The sequence below is a fragment of the Lissotriton vulgaris genome, chromosome 3_1 (genome assembly GCF_964263255.1).
Source record: "Lissotriton vulgaris chromosome 3_1, aLisVul1.2, whole genome shotgun sequence".
Classification (NCBI taxonomy): Eukaryota; Metazoa; Chordata; class Amphibia; order Caudata; family Salamandridae; genus Lissotriton; species Lissotriton vulgaris.
The window spans coordinates 1,082,948,021-1,082,966,019 of record NC_141689.1 but is presented as its reverse complement, the minus strand read 5'-3'; the positions used below and the strand labels follow the sequence as shown (position 1 = coordinate 1,082,966,019).

Here is a 17,999-nt window from a genome sequence, read left to right as displayed (position 1 = left end):
GACGATATTCCCCCCTTTGTCCGCCTGCTTTACAATGATGTTCTTGTCTGCCTTTAATTTCTTTACAAGGCTATTGTAACGTTGGTTTTGTCGACTCAAAATGACATGTTTTTTATTTGTAGCTGTGTATAGTTGTTTCAGGTCTTTGATGATAAGGTCTTGGTAGAGGTCAATGTTATCATGGGTCATGATAGGGAAAAAGGTTGATTTTTTCCTGAAAGGCGTAGATATTAGAGTTTCAATACCTTCCCTTCCAGTTTGCTGGGATTGTATGTTCGATACCCCCTCTTGCTGCAAATTCCATATCTCATTGAAAGATGTGTCCGCTTCAATCGAGAAGAGTGTAGGGCTGGCTGCCACCGAAATATTACGTTGTTTGTACGGATGTGTACGGTGGTATTTGCTTAGTTTAAGCTTTCTGATAAAGCGGAAAGTGTCCATTCTGGTATTTGCATAGTTCATGTTGCTAGGGGGGCAATAGGACAGCCCCAAGCTTAGAATTTGTTTTTCTTTATCGCTCAGAGTGATAGCTGTCAAATTTATGATTGTTGTGTTGACGTTGAGGGTTGGGTTTGGAACCTGTTCCAACTTCCCCCTTTTCCCCGATTGCCCCTCTTTCCTCCCGCCGAGTTTCCTCTCGTTGCATTTCCGGCGTTGGAGGCGTTTGAAGTTTGCCCTCTGGCGTTTTGTTGGGGGTTTACTTTCGATTTTGATCTGAGAGTGTCTCGACGGCTCTCGCAGAGGCAATTCACCTCTTGTGCCGGCGATAGTTTTGTAAACCCCTCTTGCAAGTTTTTTCTCCTCCTTTGCTCGTTGTCGGAGTCGCTCTCTGCCGCTGAACTCAAATCAGTGGATGAGGCAGATGCTGTTGTCTCTTGCCTTGCCTTGGGGTTGTTTTTGCCCACTTGTGCTTTTATATTATTGAAGCGGCGTGCAAAGGTGAAAATTTGGCCGTGTAGGTAGTCCAGCCTGTCCCTCTCAAATTTGAAGGCTTTCCTTTTTTTGATTACTTCCTCTTCCTTGGCCAGCCTTATCATCATTTCCTCACGTAGTTTTTTGGTTTGCTCCGTTACTCCAATTGTTAACAAATCAGCCTCCACTGTTTCAATTTCCATTTGTAGTTTTCTTCTGTCGCTGTCAGCGTATTTCGCCAATATTGCCATCAGACGTGCGGAATATTCTAAGTTTGTATCCGCCCACTCAGCCAGCATTGCTGGGTCCGGATTTTCATAGCTTGGGGCTAGGGTGCTTCTCAACCCCGATGGGACACGCTTGACATCTAAGTATTTTGTGAGGGAAGTATGCTCCCACCACTTCGACTGTTCCTTTTTCATCAGTCGCTCCAATTTACGAAAAGTTTCCTTAATGTTCGAGTTGTCGGTGCCTCCCGCGGCACCCCCAGTTGCAGTTAAAGGCGTTGTTGTGCCCTCAGGGTTCTCCACAAACATGTGGCCTGCATCCTCCTCTCTGCGTTTCAGAACGTCGGCGGGCATATTGGCTAGTTGTGGTGGGCTATTTTGTTGAGCGCCGAAAGAAACAAACGGAAAGGCGCGCTTTTAGACAGTTCTTGGCGCTCCCGTTTGGCACACTCCCCACTGCAAATTTGGACAGCTGTCCTACCTGGGCTCGGCTGCCGACGGCTCCTCCTGCGCTTCGCCAGGTGCGCCGCGACTCCTTCAGCCCGGGTACATACGTTTGCTTTCTTGCAGGGGCTCGGGCAGCTTCCTCCTACCGGAGTAGAGATTCAATTCCGGGTTACGGAATTCCAGCTTCCTGCTGCAACACGCCCAGAGAACTCGAAGAGCTCGGGGAGGGGCTTTCACTCGTACCACGAACGCTCCTTGGTACAATTAAATGAAGAAAACGCCATTCTTTTTCTGCATGTAGATGTAGAATAACGAGAGTGAGCCCAGATTTGGTGCTGATTTTCGGTGATTTATTCAGTAATTCCACCAGCCATCCGCCATAACGCGTTTCACCTCCAAACGAGGCTTGATCACATGACGTTGATAGAAATCAACAAGGGTCTTAAATACACAAAAACATGGGAGCGGCTATGACCTTAAAGTGGTATGTGCATGATAAAGTTTATCTTCTACCGCTGAAAGGGTAACACGGCGGCACTCTGTTCCATAGCCCGGGCTGTTGAAATAAATCTGGGTTCCTCCTGCAGATGAAGGCTCCTGTGTCTCCTTTTACTACGTATGAAGGGTATGGAAGATTTGGGCGGTTCCCCCGCCGCCGAGACCCTGTAAGTGGGTTAATCCGGTTCTTCAATACTAACAACTAGTAAATGGGCAGAAAAGCGCTATATATGAATAAATTAGTATCTATGCACACTTTTAAAGCATTGATTTCATGAATATGTTTCGCCAAAGGGTCAGTTCTCACTTCAATCCTTAGGAGCTCAAACTCCTTTTATGGACTGACTTTGGAAGATTTATTGTTTGTTCTGCTTTAAATACAGGTATGATTGAATGTCAACAGAAGCCATTCATATGGGGGAGACATTGTTTAGTTTGCATGTGGTACATCGCATGCCATTACAACGAGATCGTTACAGCGACTGCGTTGTTACATCTTATACAATTAAATCGCAAGTCGTTACAACACCTTCTCTGCTGTTGCACAAACTGGGGTAGGAATAGTAAATTATACAATTCCTAAGACCAGTGCACCCCCTACAGCAAGTCGTAATGACTTGCGATGTAATTTTATGCGATGTAACAACGCAGTTGTTGTAACGACCGTGTTGTAATGGCATGCGATGTATCTCATGCAAACTAATGTCACATATTCTTCATATGGTTTGACACATCAACACCCCCGCACTTCTATAATAGCTAATGCTCACAGAAGTAGTCCTTTCTCACTGTCGACAAAGCAGCAGACAAGCTTTACTTTATCTAGAGCTTTCATATGCTGCCTACTAACGTTTAATGGACGAAAATATTACAAACAAGCATTTACAATGCAACGGTTTCGCCTTTGGAAAAGTTAGAGCTATTGGCATTGTTAAATGACAAAATTTGTATTTATGAGTTGGTTTTGAAAACAGATAAATAAATGGCATTGTCATTTACATTACCAATAGCTTAATCTCTCGCAAATGTGAGACCTATTGTACCCTACGGACGAGCTCAGCAGACAGCAATTACTACCACACACACACACTCAGAGCCACACACGCACACCCAGAGCCAGCCACACACACACACCCAGAGCCAGCCACACACACACACCCAGAGCCACACACATACACACACCCAGAGCCACACACACACACACACCCAGAGCCACACACACACACACCCAGAGCCACACACCCAGAGCCACACACACACACAGAGCCACACACACACACACACACCCAGAGCCACGCACACACTCCCACCCAGAGCCACACACACACACACACACCCACCCAGAGCCACACACACCCACCCAGAGCCACACACACACACTCAGGAGAGCAAGCACAGCGAGGGGGCAGGGAAGCAAGCACAGTGAGGGGGCAGGGAAGCAAGCACAGCAAGGGGGCAGGGAAGCAAGCACAGCGAGGGGGCAGGGAAGCAAGCACAGCGAGGGGGCAGGGAAGCAAGCACAGCCAGGTGGCAGGGAAGCAAGCACAGCCAGGTGGCAGGGAAGCAAGCACAGCCAGGTGGCAGGGAAGCAAGCACAGCCAGGTTGCAGGGGAGCAAGCACAGCCAGGGGAAGGGGAACCAGGGGGCGGGGGAGCAAGCACAGCCAGAGGGCGGGGAAGCAAGCACAGCCAGGGGGCAGGGAAGCAAGCACAGGCAGGGAAGCAAGCACAGCCAGGGGGCAGGGAAGCAAGCACAGCCAGGTGGCAGGGCAGCAAGCACAGCCAAGGCGCAGGGAAGCAAGCACAGCCAGGGGGCAGGGAAGCAAGCACAGCCAGGGGGCAGGGGGCAGGGAAGCAAGCACAGCCATGTTTCCAGTGCTTGGCTATTCTGAACAAACCATTGGTGTCCGGCTTGCCACTCAAATGAAAACAACTCCCAAACGGCTGGGCCCAAGTAACAGTAACTAGCCTAGACTTAAACATTAGTGTGAGGTACCTAGAGCTCCTGAGCATGAGCATCTGATTTCAGATAAAGCTGCCAGTTTGCCATGATGTCCTGTCTCAGCAATGGGGAAGGGTCCTCCACTCAAACTTCCGCACACTACGCCTACAAGAGTGGAGATTGAGAAATGGCAATTAACTCCATTTGACTTGCATATCTGAAGTGGTGGGTGTCATACTTGGAGCCAAACTCCCTTCCACGAAATTAATCAACGTCCCGGACATTGACCCTTTTCAAGTGAAGCTGTCAGACGTCCTTTTGTTTGCTTTGATTTTAGCCCAGCAAGGCTTTGCAGTATTGACTGGAAAAGGTTATGTGTCAGTCATTTTGGCCTTTCTACGTTTGCCAGGCCAACTGTTTTTGTACAAATCATTAGTTGTGATGTGTTTTATTAAAAGGTTTGACACACATATTCCCCACCACACTGTTTGTGATACCCCAGTGGGACCTTCACTTGGTGTTGACATTCCTCAAACCCATTCATATTTGCTTGCTATGCTTTTTTGACTCTGAAAACTGTTTTCCTCATTATGTTTATGCCAGCTCCTTCCATGAATGAACTGTCGGTGCTTTCAGTGCAGCCACTAACTTCCTTGAAACGCTTGTCTACAGTTATCAGTGACTACCAGGTTTTTTGCTAATTTAGACTTTAACAAACATTGCTAAAAACCCAAAACAGGTAGCTGATGGGGGGCTGTCATTGCACCTAAGGTCTAGTCTGCAGCATCCCTTATGTCTCGAGGCCCCACAGAGATCTGTCAGTATACCTACTTGATGCCTGATGCAGCCGCTGGTGTCCCAGTATTGGCCATCTACAGCTCTATCAATGCACCTCAGTCCTGACCTGGAGCATCCTAGGGTGTCCCCTCAGAGCTCCTTCAATGTACCTCACGTCTAATCTGCAGCATCCTCTGGTGTCCAATATTAGGCTCCTTAGAGATCTGCAAATGTAACTCACAGCTGACGTATAACATACCCAGATATCGCAATTACCACAGACTTATATCAATGCACCTCACTCCCAACAGGCAAAATCCCTGAACTTACGAACTACTTCAACACACATCATACTTGAACGACAGCATACTAGTCAGTGAGCCTCACACTTGTTCCTCCAACATCTTCCCAAAGCACTATTACAAAGACAACACGGACTACTTCAGTGTCACTCTTGGTTTGAAGCATCTCTTGAAGTCTTACTACTGCCCCACTGAGCTCCTACAATGTACCTCCCTCTTGGACTGTACCATGCCCTGATATGCCAGTAAATGACCCAGACAGCTCTGTCAATGTATCTCACGGGGGTACACAAATCTCCGATGTTACAGAACCGAGGCACCTACAAAACTCTGTCAGCGTGCAACACCCCCCCTCCCTCCATTCATTTGTGTGAGTTCGTATATTGTGTTTTCTCTGCCATGTTGTTACTTGCGGCTGGTATTCCACTGCCCTGTGCCAATGTCTGCTCCTGAGTGTCGTCAGCGAAAAGGGCAAGTCTGGCTTTTTCTGAGCCTGGGTATGGCTTTCCTGGGTCCCTCCCGCAGTCCGAAATCTTTCCTGTTATAGTCAAAACCGCATTTTCTCCTTCCCAGGGATAAACACTGTGATCTGGCAAACAGGCTCGCACCCGGGAGCTGGCACGGCCGGCTGCGGAAATAGGGAACAGATGTTTCCCCTGCTGGCAGGAGTGAGTGCACAGAAGAGGGGCGGGAGCGGCAGAGTCACTCACTGAGTGCGGATCCGAGGAGGGCGTGTGAGTAAACAGGGAATCAGTACAATCACTACGACTGCCTAAACCTAGTCTGCTCATTAAACCGTGCTGAGGACAAACTTCGTCCGGAACGATTTTTTAAAAACGAAATATCACCCACTGGTTATCCCACTCAACTAGGGAGAAGATGTGGTTTGTCGGCTAAATTGCCGACTTTGGTGCTAGAAACCAGGGTTCCAGCCACGGGGTTGCGTCTACATCCTTTGAATCTGGGCAAATCCCCGTGCCTGAAGGTGTAATGTAAAGCGCTCCAATACCTTCAGGTCGAGTTTGCGCTATATAAATAGGCACAAAAACAAGCATTTACAAGTGGCGCGGGAACGGGCACACGGACAGCGAGAGGGGAGGAGAGGGGAGCACTCACCTGGACTTCTTCCGGCGGCGGTCGGCCTGGAGGAATGACCCCCAAAAAGTCTGGAAAAAATAAAATAAACCACCGCCCACAGCCGCATGACGTTTTAAAAGGGGCAGAGAGGGAAAAAAATTACGGAACGCCCACGAATCACCTCGGACAATGACGGACGCCTCTCTCTTCGAATGGCTAGCCTCCATTTATGGAGCTAGCCAATGGAACAGAGAGGCGGGACAAAGCCCCATATTGGTAAACAAAAGTTTTCGCCTGCACGAACGCTGCTGCGCAGCGGATCGCCAGGTGAAACCTAAAAATAAAAAAGCAGCTCATTCCTCTGCAGCTACAGCAGGGCAGTCTGAAACAGTATGGCAAAATGTTAATATTTACTTATTACTTAGAAACAAATATGTTCCAAAAATACTTCATCGTTTATCTAACAATTACATTTCTACACACACAGCCAATTCACGCAACTATCTCAACCTATCTGGAAATATTCCTTTCTCAATAGGAAATTAAAGGTAGTGGACTATATCTTATAAGCATCGGATTTCCTACCTTTGCAAAATCTTCTTGAGAATCTTTTTCACCCATATGGCGTTGGGATCAACACATACTTCCTTCCCCCCTTTTAGGACGAGTCTGTGAATACAAAAGTATGGATGAGGCATAGGGCCCTTTACTGTAACCCTTCACAAGTTCCATAGTGTCACTCTGCTTGCATTTAATTCAAACACATGAATGTCCTCGTTGGCCATTCTTCACAGTTTTGGGGTACAGCACAATCATTTATTGAGCAATTCTCTACGATTTAAGAGCCCCTTGAAATCTCACAGCAAACCCCGAAACTGTCTTTATTTTGTATTTGAAGTACAACATTGAATATATGAGTAAAATCAGGCTACAATAATTACAACTGTAGAATGATTCATGGGTTTGGTATTTTAGTCATGCTGGCACATCCTATGTTACTCTTTTCTTTGACTAGCAGGGAGCATGACTCATTTTTTTGGAATCGCAATTGATTTCCTCACTGTAACTTTCAAAACCTTTTCTGAAGACTTGTGGTAAATCACGCACTGCATATTGCAAATTAGTTGAAACAATATCACTCTATCCTAACTTTAACATTTTTGGGATTCATTTTTAAAAATTGTTTTATGTGTGTTAGAATAAATAAAAACTACAACTCCATTGAATTGTTAAGCAAAATTCAGACAGTGGACACAAATGGGATACATTTACTAAAATATGACTGCTTCCAACGGTGTTGTGCTGTGCTGTGTTGCGTGAAAAGGAGAGTGAAAAATAGCACCATATCTATTGAGATATGGTGTTTTCTTTATCTCGCCCAGATAACGTGCCCTTTAAGCTGCCTTGCACCAACATACACACCCTTGCTCCATAGTGCTAGGGTGTGTGTGTTTTCTCCGGCACAGGTTTTATACTGGAGAGGTTCTCTTCCAGCACACAAATTATGATTTATTGTCTTTCCCTCTTTGTTTGTGTGCTGTACAGTGCAGCAGACAAGCTAAGTACAAAAAGTAAGGAGAAATGGAAATATTTATCCTCTGTTACTCCTGTCTCGAGGAGGTATAAGCTTTTTGTGCAAATCCCTCTCTACAAGAGGTAGTAGATAGCGATTGGCGGCAAAACCCATTGATGGCTGCATGGGAAAGCCCATTGATCACGCATGGAACATCCCCTTGGCACAAAGTAGCGCAATGGTTCACTTTGGCCAACTTTCCAATGCAACTCGTGGTTTGCATTGAAAAGCACATACCACCAAAGCACTTTGCACTGGTTTGCATGGCAAAAGCAATGGAAACCTGGCACAAAGGGTTGGTTATTTGGTCCTGGTGACCATACAGCTGCACCTGGAGCAGAGCGCGGGTGAACGGATGCTGTATTTAAATCCTTCTGTGTCCAGAAGTTTTCAAGCAACAATAAAAATGGCAAGATAACTCTGGTGAGTAATGTTCCTGGAATTTTGTCTAGTGGCCCCGTGTGTTACTGTTTTTTTTCATATAGATCCTTTTGTTACTTGCATTTCATAAGTTACAATTGTTATATATCAATAAAGTAAACTATGAAGTGTCCTCAAAAAGCTACATGCAAACTGTATGGTTTAGGTTAGAACGCTATGTTTTTTTCCCAATCTTTCATTATCCTAAAGTTGCTTAAATGGCTTAGTTTGGGTAGAAATAAATTTTTATTAGTAAAGCCATCCCCAAACATTGCGGTACATTTTAAATCCTGAGTTTGTGCTTCTCCAGAAAAAACACTCTTAAAATATATTTCCTACGAAAGTGGATGAGGTAATTCTACACTTTGTAATCCTCATTGTCCTGTGTGACATTTTGGATAGACTGATTTACACACGCATGATTCATTGTCTCTGTATAATGTGTGTGTGATGTAAAGTGCTCTGACAGTATGGTATGAGTTGCGCTATAAAACAAATTAAATGCCTGTGAGAGAGGGGCTTTGGAGCTATGAGCAGCACTGTTGGAGGTGGTAGTGAGGGACTCTGTAGAGAAGGTCACTGTGGGAAGACGCCAAAAAAGACTGTTGCACCGGGTGACACCAGTGCTGAAGCCGGCCCTGACCTGGGCCAACGTACCTGGTAGCACGGAGCAATCATTTAGCCCTTAAACATAGGACAATGGGTAGAACAGAGTCAGGATCTTTGTGGGTACCAACCTGATGTTGGCTAATGATCATAGAACACTAAAAAATTTCCATCTGCTCTGAGAAGTTCCTTTACTTACTCATGGTGAGAGCATATTCTGGCTATGCTCTCTGGAACTACCAGGGCAGAGAACTCCACTTTTCATCCAGCTTCCGCCATCTCTTCCTGCCTAGGTGCGTCTGCCTATCTCCTAGTTCCTTTCTTTACATTACATCATATATGCTAACTGACAATCTACGTGCGATAGGTACTGGCAGTTAAGTACCTAAAACAGTTGATATGTATATTTGCTGACTTTAAAAAAATGCAAAAACATAATTTCTTTTGCAATGTATTCACTTTAAATAATTCCTTGATTGTGAAAGATTAATTTGGTCACTTAAGAAGCATATTACATGAACGTTTCTGTATGTGGCAATAGAGGCTTTAGAGGTATTTGCTCTTTTCCAGATATAGGGGAGAATAAGTGTGGTGTAATTTGTATTGGGAGCAGTGGTATACATTTTACTTTTGCAATGAAGACTCTGCGGTGATTTGACAGTATTCATTCTAATGCTATGCTCTCTCTGTGTCTGTGGGTCTGATTCACAGAACTAACTTAAGACAAAATCCTAAACTTACTACTTTTGGTATTCACAGAAGGCATTTAGTAGTAGTAAAGTTAGGATTTTGTCTTAAGTTTGACTTAAGACAAACTTAAGACAGACTTAAGGCAGACTTAAGTCAGACTTAAGACAGACTTAAGACAAACTTAAGACAGACTTAAGACAGACTTAAGACAAGCTTAAGACAAACTGAAGACAGACTTAAGGCAGACTTAAGGCAGACTTAAGACAGACTTAAGTTAGGATGTTGTCTTACGTTTGTCTTAAGTCTGTCTTAAGTCTGTCTTAAGTTTGTCTTAAGTCTGTCTTAAGTCTGTCTTAAGTTTGTCTTAAGTCAAACTTAAGACAAAATCCTAACTTTACTACTACTAAATGCCTTCTGTGAAAACCAAAAGTAGTAAGTTCAGGATTTTGTCTTAAGTTAGTTCTGTGAATCGGCCCCTTAGCCTGTAGCTTGTGATTACTTTCTGTGAAAACATACAGCGATCACTGTTTAAATACCAGTCCCAATATTGTGAGCTATCACTGTCATCTTCTTTTTAGACAGTTTTATTTTAGCAGTCATTGCTGTCCTAACGTTTGTGCTACTATGGCACAATGCAAGATTTGCAATGATAGTTAGTTACATAATGTTTATAAAGCAGTTTGTGTTAAACATACTTTAAATTTCATTATGTGTCATTTCAAATTGCAATTTGACTGTTTAGCGTTAGATTTCCATTTTTCAACCGGTCTACTTTTGAAATTAGTCTTCCTTTCAAAATGTAACCACTTGAGACACTGATCAATTTACCTCACACCCAAAAATGTTGAGTTTTACATTATGTTAAATGACATATTCATTGTGTGAAACGTTGTTGAAAGTACAAAACTTCTGCATTTCCGGAGAATCTTGCTGTGTTTTTGATAACTTTTACATGGTAACTTGTGAAACTTTTTTTGTTGTTTTCATTTTTGTCTCTTGTTAGCTTTCATATGGCAGATTTTTGTGTTTGCTTCATCAAAACTGGTGTGTTCTGGTAAACACTGTCCATTTTTCCCCTGATTAATATTGACCGGTAAGACCTGCTGAGAATTATCAGAAAACTATTTTTAAGAGCAACATTAAGTGAAAACCCTGGCATTCAAATTGAAAACAAAACCCTTTACTGGTCTAGTAGACAGTTGCGGCCAGTGCAGATAAGAGATGTAGGGCGGGGGTGCGGCGAGGAGGGAGTCGACAGAAGAGGGAAAAAAAGAAAAAAAAAGAAAACCAGTTACCTTGCTCTCGTCGCATCAAGGTAAGCAGATTTTATTTTTTTATATTTTATTTTCCCTCATCATCGTCTGTCGACTCCCCCCCACGCTCCACTATTCTTACCTGCACCAGCCGCGACTGGTAATAGAAGCATTTAGATATATCCTCACTCCAACAGCTAGTGGGCAAAAACAAGATTTTCACTCCATTTATGATTTTACACACAAGAAACCGTTCTGCCTCTAGATGAAAAGGCAATTTGCAATGTAAACCGCAACTCCCTCTTTCATTGAGGCACTCTACTCAGATGTGAAATGCCAGAATTTTTGCCTGTTCTGGGTAACCAGACACACTGTTCCTGTCTGTGAGTAATACAGTCCTCATGTGCTAGAAATGTCCCACTAAGTGTATTTTTGCATTTTCTGCAGGAGGTGATTTGCAGGTTTGTTTGCAAAGTCTCCAAATGTCCAAAATGGTCTGTTATGAAATCATTTAATTCCATGCCCTCCATCGGCAAACAGCATAACATTAAGTTTGCAGGTAAAAGTAGACTGTTTGTTGCATCTGCCCAGATATAAATACATTTTTTATTTACATAATACTCAGATTGTTCTGAAAAGATTACGCCTGTTTTGCAAAAGTACATAAAATAAACTGTCCACGTGTTAAATACACTGGATTTCTTAACAGCAGTAGCTTTTGGTACTTTTTGAAAAATCCTTTACAAGCCTTGGCCTATATAAACAATGTGCATAAAACTGCAGTAAATCAAACAAAAGCAAAATACATTGTTTGTGATGTTTTGGCAGCAACGTTAAATGGTGCAAAAGTTATTTGTGCCTAAAGGTAAGCGTTTCGCCTTTCTGTGCATCTTGAGTCTTGTGCATATTGTTGACTTGAGACTCCTTGTGTAGAATTCCACAAATCCAGAGCACAGTCATTTTTAGGCCGAACATGGTTTGCAAAGACATCTTGTGGACAATTTGAAATCTTCTCTGGGAATGCATTCTACCCATTGCTTTTCATTGGCTTTGTGGCTTGTAACTCACATTTGCTTGCTTACTATTTACTGGCATTATTTTGATTGGACTGTCCAGGATGTTTTTGTCCCTCCTGTGGCTCATAGCCTGTTCACCATTGCTCCTTGTATTCTTACCCACGTGTTTGCTTTTTGTAAACTCGCCTTTATATTTTCTTCTTATCTTGTCATATTTGCTGAGCTTTCAAAGACAGAGGTCAAATGTCAGACTCTGTCTTCTAAGAGAGCATGGTGTTTACTTTCCTTTCTACGAATTCAAAGTGAGAGGATTTATGTGACAATCTTGCTGGGCACCCATGTGAGTTGAGAGGATGTTATTTTGTGTAGCACACAGCAACATTTTAATGTCTGTAAATAAACTGTGTAAATATGTCACACTATATTAGAATCAGGAAAGCACAAATGAAGCAATTTTTGTGTAATTCAGAGGTGTGGAAGAAACAAATATTTTTATACGATCGAAACAAACCAGTACACTTGATAACATTTTCACACGTTATTATTTGTGTGGTGTAAAGTTTTGTCAGTAAAACTGTATGTCTGAGTGAATGTAATGGTCATTTGAATTGAAATTGTATTTTCTGTAATGGCAGTGCGCTACCACGCCATGCATACTTCACTCTGCGCTAGTCAACTCTAGGCAAGTTCACTCTATGAAACTCAACTCCACTCTACTCCACTTTACGACAGTCCACTCTACAATACTTTGCTTCACAATACACTTTGACATTCTATAGACCTTTACGCTATGCCACTCCACTACATTCTACGAAACTTCATAGCACCCTATGCTACTCCACTCTACGACACTCTACTCACTCTCTACTATAGTCTACACCACTCTACTCTACTCTACACCAAACTACTCCACTCTACACATCTCCTCTCCTCTCTACACTACTCTGCTCCACTCCACTCTACGCCACTTCACTCTATACCTCTTCACTCTATGATACTGCCACATACAACACTCTACTCCACTTCAATCTACAACACTCTACAACACACTTCTCCACTCTAAGCCACTCCACTCTACTCCATTCCACTCTACTCCACTTTGTGGCACTGTTGGCCACTCTACTAAACTCTAAGCCACTCCGCTCTACGACACTCCACTTCACTCCATTCAAGATACTCCACTCTATGACACTCTGCTCCACTCTATGCCACTCTGTGCTGCTCCACTCTACAACACTGTATGCAACTTCACTCTAGGCCAATTCACTCTAGGCTACTCCCCTCTAGGACACTCCAATCTACAACACTCCATTCTGTTAGACTCTATGGCACTCTACACCACTCCACGACACTCCACTCTATGACACGTTATGCCATTCTATGCTACTCCACTCTAAAGGTTTCTCTACACCACTTTACTCCAATATACGCCACTTGACTCTATTTTAATGTACTCCACTCTTCGCTACTCCACTCCACTCTCCTCCACTCTACAGCATTCTACTCTACTCAATGGCACTCCACTCTACTCCACTTACTCCACTCTATGCTATGTCACTTTACACCCCTTCACTCTACATCACTCCACTCTATGACACGCTGCTCCATGCTATGACACTCCTCTTTATGACACTTTACTCCACTCTGCACTATGCCACTCCATTCTACAGCACTCCACTCCACTCTATCGCACACCACTCTACACCACCCTATGACACTTTAGTCCACTCTACGCTATGCCACTTTATGCCCCTTCGCTCTACATCACAACTCTTTGACACTCTACTCCACTTGATGCCACTCCACTCAACGCCACTCTACCCCACTCTGTGACACTCTACACCATTCCACTCCTCTGCATCACTCAACTGCACTCTACTCCATTCTACTCCACACCACCCTCTCTGCGACCTTCCACTCTACACCCTCCACTCTACACCCCTCTACTCTACTCTACTACACTACGACATTACACTCCACTCCACTCTAAGCCATTTCAATCTATGCCACTCTACTCCACACTACACCCCTCCATGCCACTCCACTCTAGGGCCACTCTATGACACTCAAGGCCCCTCTATACCACTTGACTCAATGCCACTATACTCCATTCTATGACACTCTACTCTCCGGCACTCCACTCCACATTACTCCACACTATGATATTCTATGACACTCTATGCCACTTTACGCCACTCCAATCTATGACACTCTACGCCACTTTACTCCACTCTATTCTACTTCGGCCTATGACACTTATTTCCACTCCACTCTGTGCCATTCCAGTCCACTCTACGGCACTCCACTGTGCTGCACTCTGCAACACTTTCTTCCACTCCATGGCACTTTAATCCACTCTATGCTATGCCACTCTAGACTCTTCCATTCTACATCACTCCACTCTATAACACCTCTACGCCATGGTACACCACTCTATGCTACTCCACTCTACGCCACGCCACTCTACACCACTTCACACCTATCAGTGACACTCTACTCAACTCTATGTCACTCCACTTCACTATACCCCACTCCACTTGATGCCCCTCTACTTCACTCTACACCACTTCACTCTATGCCACTCTATGCAACTCCACTCTTCTCCACTCTATTCAACTCCACTCTTCTCCAGTGTACTCCACTCTGCAACACTTTACTCCACTCTATGACACTTCAGTCATCTCTATTGTAAGCAATCCACACCCCTCCACTCTACACCCCTCTACTCCACAACAGTTTTCTCCAATCTACCACACTCTACTCCACTCCACCTCTTCCCCACTCTTTGTCATGCCACTACACTCTAAAACATGTATGCCACTCTACACCACTCCACCTCACCTCACTCCACTCTACTCCAATCCATGGCACCACATTTTATTCCACTCAATGACTCTCCACTTTATGACACTCCACTCTACGAAACACCTAAACATGCCAGTCTATGTCACTCCACTCTATGACACTCCACTCTAAGACACACTACTCTATCACACTCCACTGTACAACACTCTATGCCACTCTACTGCACACCACTCCACTCCATTACACTCCATTCTATGTCACTGTACACCACTTCACTCCACAGTACTCTCCTCTATGCCACAAACCTTCAGCCATTATGAACAGCAGCTACACTAGTGTACAACCCGGCTAAAACACATTGGCAAAGCCAATAACTCTTGCATAGGCGAGACTGATTGACTTTGTCAATGTTTGTCTGTTCTAAGCACATGTTCATCAGGTGTGGCCCATGCAAAGAGTGACGATGGCCGTTATTGTGTCATATTACTTGACAAAAAAGTGCTTTCCCCAGAGCAGGTGCAAACTCATGAGTTTGAATAAGGCCATGCCATAATGCAACTAAGAGCACACCGCCATGGAATTGCATGGATGCAGAACTTGCACCAGTGCATTCCATACTATAGAAGGGGCGGACAAGCGTGTGCAGCCCTTTCTGTTATACCAAAGTCAAATATTGTAAGCACATCTGCGCCCTAGTGGCACTTTGTGTAATACAGCCACCAGTGTATGGTAGGCTCAGTGTGTTTTAAAAAAGCAAGCCATATGTAAATATCTAGGTGCAGATAGTACTAACGTTTGTCAATTGTGCTTATCTTGTGAATGGTGGAGTTTTACCATTTCCTGAATCAGATTCACACATCGGTTTGTAAAAGCATGACGCTCGAGCTGCTGCTTACATCACTTCCTGTTGTGCGCAGTGCGTCCCACTTGGGATGACCTCCAGTGCTCTTATTTGTCGAGGATGAATGAAGGTGGACTCTGTCTTGATACACTGGCAGCGCAGCTTCTCATCCCCCAGGGACTCAAGAAAGGATACCTTCTCTTCCGGCTCTAAAATGAACCATACAAAGTTACAGCAACACTGCTCATGAGCACATTGTTTCTTCTTCATAACGTAGACAAAATGCCTCTCAACAAGGAAGACTGGAAATTAGCCTAAAGAAAATAAATGCCCCCTTAATGTTACTAGAACATGCCTTCTGGGTTTTAAAAAAACAGTCCTGCTCAGATTTTAGTTCTAAAAAGCTTACATGAATTCTCTGCTTTTCTGTACTTTATATACTAAGCAATGTTTGTTTGTAGGGTTGTGTTGTCATGGCATAACGAGTATCTTGGGAAGAGCTAAACAGCAGGACAAGCTAAACCTTAAATTGTTACATTTCCTGATTCTGCCCTTGAGAATAGGCCTTTGTTGCCTGTTAATGCCCTTATTTGAAGTGAGCTGATTGTCCAGCGCCACCCGAACATTCCTTTACATGTTCTGCTACCACTGTTGCTTTTATTGGCAGTCTGGTTAATCGATCATTAATCAATGTGTATTTTGAATCTTTTTCTGTGAAGAGCCAGTCAGTGCCTTTTCACCTTGATCTGCCAGAATTCGCCATGTGGCACTCACCAAAGTCTGTTTTAAGTGCTCAGCATTTAAAGCTGAAGCATACTCTACGTTATCACTAACCTCTAGAAATTAACCAATACGGAGAAACGGAAAACACTATAGTCAGGGTCCCTGAAATTATGAGGCAAGGGAGAGCCACATTATGCTGCACATTGTGTAATTGCATGACTTCATTATTTTTTCATTTTCACACTTGTTAGCACTATCTGGGCATTATTTCCACCTCATTAGTACCATTGAACACCCACATAGCAATACGCTAAAGAAAGCGGACCTTTCCAAAGGGCCTTCCACTGTGCAGCAACATATGTTGCTGCATTTTTACTATCTTTTGAACCGTTTGAATTATAAAGAACTTTGTTTTGTTAAAAGCGGCAGATTATGCGGCAGCTGTTGGATTATGCGGCAAGTCTTTAACTAAGTGAACATTGCCGCACCCTCACCATCGCTTTATTCCAGTGACCCAGCTTAATGTTCTTAATAACCTTGGGCATTAAACAGACGAAGAAACCTAGTAAATATTCGGTGGCATGTTATATAAAACTCCTATCCCTTATTCCCTACGCATAGTAGCATTGACACAAAGCAAGCACAGAGCACAATTTGGTCCTCCCACACGGCATCTACATCACCCACATAGGTCGGGCATCAAACACGTTCTTCCAGCCATTATGCTCCCAAAGCAGTGTACACAGAAACGATTGAGCGCCTTATCAGCTATATAAATGCAGATGCTATACAATAGGCATCCACTGTGGACTGAAAAATAATTTAGGAGAAATGCATCTTACCTGCATACTTATCGTGACCTTCAATCAACACAACCGCCAGAAGCCCAATGATCAGCTTGGCCAGCATGCCTGCCTGAGCGCCCCCTCTCTGCTCCTGCACCGGTGGAGATTGGAAAGTCTGCCTGGTGTGTTTGCCTGACTGGCAAGATGCGTCTATTTATACTGAAACCAGCTCACGTTTTGTTGGCACGGATGATTAACCAACAGACTTGTCCCTGTTACCTGGCTGCATGAAATTGCGCTGCCTCGGGTAGTGCGTCAGCTGAAAACCTGGGGCCTTATTTATAAAGGTCTTGCCCCGCTGGTGCGTCACTTTTCAAATGGGAAACATGACGTACCAGTGGCGCAAGGCTTTTATAAATGAGGCCCCTAGTAACTGACAGGATGGGCGTGGCCCAGCTGACAATAGCGCGCATCCGTGGAGGAAGCAAATAGCGTGCTGCATGAGTCAACAGTTTTGATTGGTTGTTAGAAGCAGTTGGATGTGATTTAGCAAATGTGATGTCTTCTAGCAGGACCAGGAAGTTAACCTGTTTGCTTCTCTTACGGGTGGAGTATCTGTAAGGGCTACCCTGTGCGTGCTTCAATGCCTCGCCAGGGGTCATAAGCACTATATGGATAGACAGGGCCGGGGTCATAAGCACTATATGGATAGACAGGGCCGGCGCTAGGCATGGGCAGCGTGGGCAGCTGTCCAGGGCCTCGCATGAAGCCCAGAACGTGATCGTGTGCCCTGTTGTTCCCTGTCCCCTTGCAATTAGGGTCCAGGGGAGGGGTCCCCTCCCTGGGCCTCTCAGGGATGGTGTCTGGAGGCCTAGGGGAGGGAGACTCTTCCCCTTGTCCCAATTGCAAGGAAACCATTCAGACACACTGCGGGAGGCCCATTGTACAAAATGTTAGCGCCCCCACTGTGTTAACTCTCAGCCCACAATTCTTACACCTATCAGGATGGAGGTGAGAGAATTGCTTGTGGGCTGAGAGTTCACTGTGGGGGCGCCAAAATGCTGGACAATGGGCCTCCCACAGTGTCTCTGAATGGTTTCCTTGGA

General features: G+C 44.4%; 1 protein-coding gene across 1 annotated transcript; it reads right to left on the bottom strand.

Moving 5' to 3' along the window:
- Positions 1-4,108: 4,108 nt before the first annotated feature.
- Positions 4,109-17,064, bottom strand: LOC147727448 (alveolar macrophage chemotactic factor-like). The gene is made up of 4 exons (XM_086963632.1): positions 16,951-17,064; positions 15,441-15,594; positions 6,767-6,850; positions 4,109-4,139 (listed from the first exon to the last, which is right to left on the bottom strand). Exons 1-4 carry the CDS (start codon positions 17,015-17,017, stop codon positions 4,109-4,111), a joined length of 336 nt encoding a protein of 111 aa, XP_086819758.1. The 5' UTR covers positions 17,018-17,064.
- Between the last annotated feature and the right edge of the window lie 935 nt (positions 17,065-17,999).

Bases quoted from the DNA above. Each gene is read 5' to 3' on its own strand.
- LOC147727448 (XM_086963632.1), bottom strand. From the start codon at position 17,017: ATGCTGGCCAAGCTGATCATTGGGCTTCTGGCGGTTGTGTTGATTGAA. The intron at 6,851-15,440 runs GTAAGCAGCAGC...TTGTATTCACAG, and splicing joins TGCGCACAACAGGAAGTGAT to ACTCGTCCTAAAAGGGGGGA. The intron at 4,140-6,766 runs GTAGGAAATCCG...TTGCTGAGACAG, and splicing joins CTCAAGAAGATTTTGCAAAG to GACATCATGGCAAACTGGCA.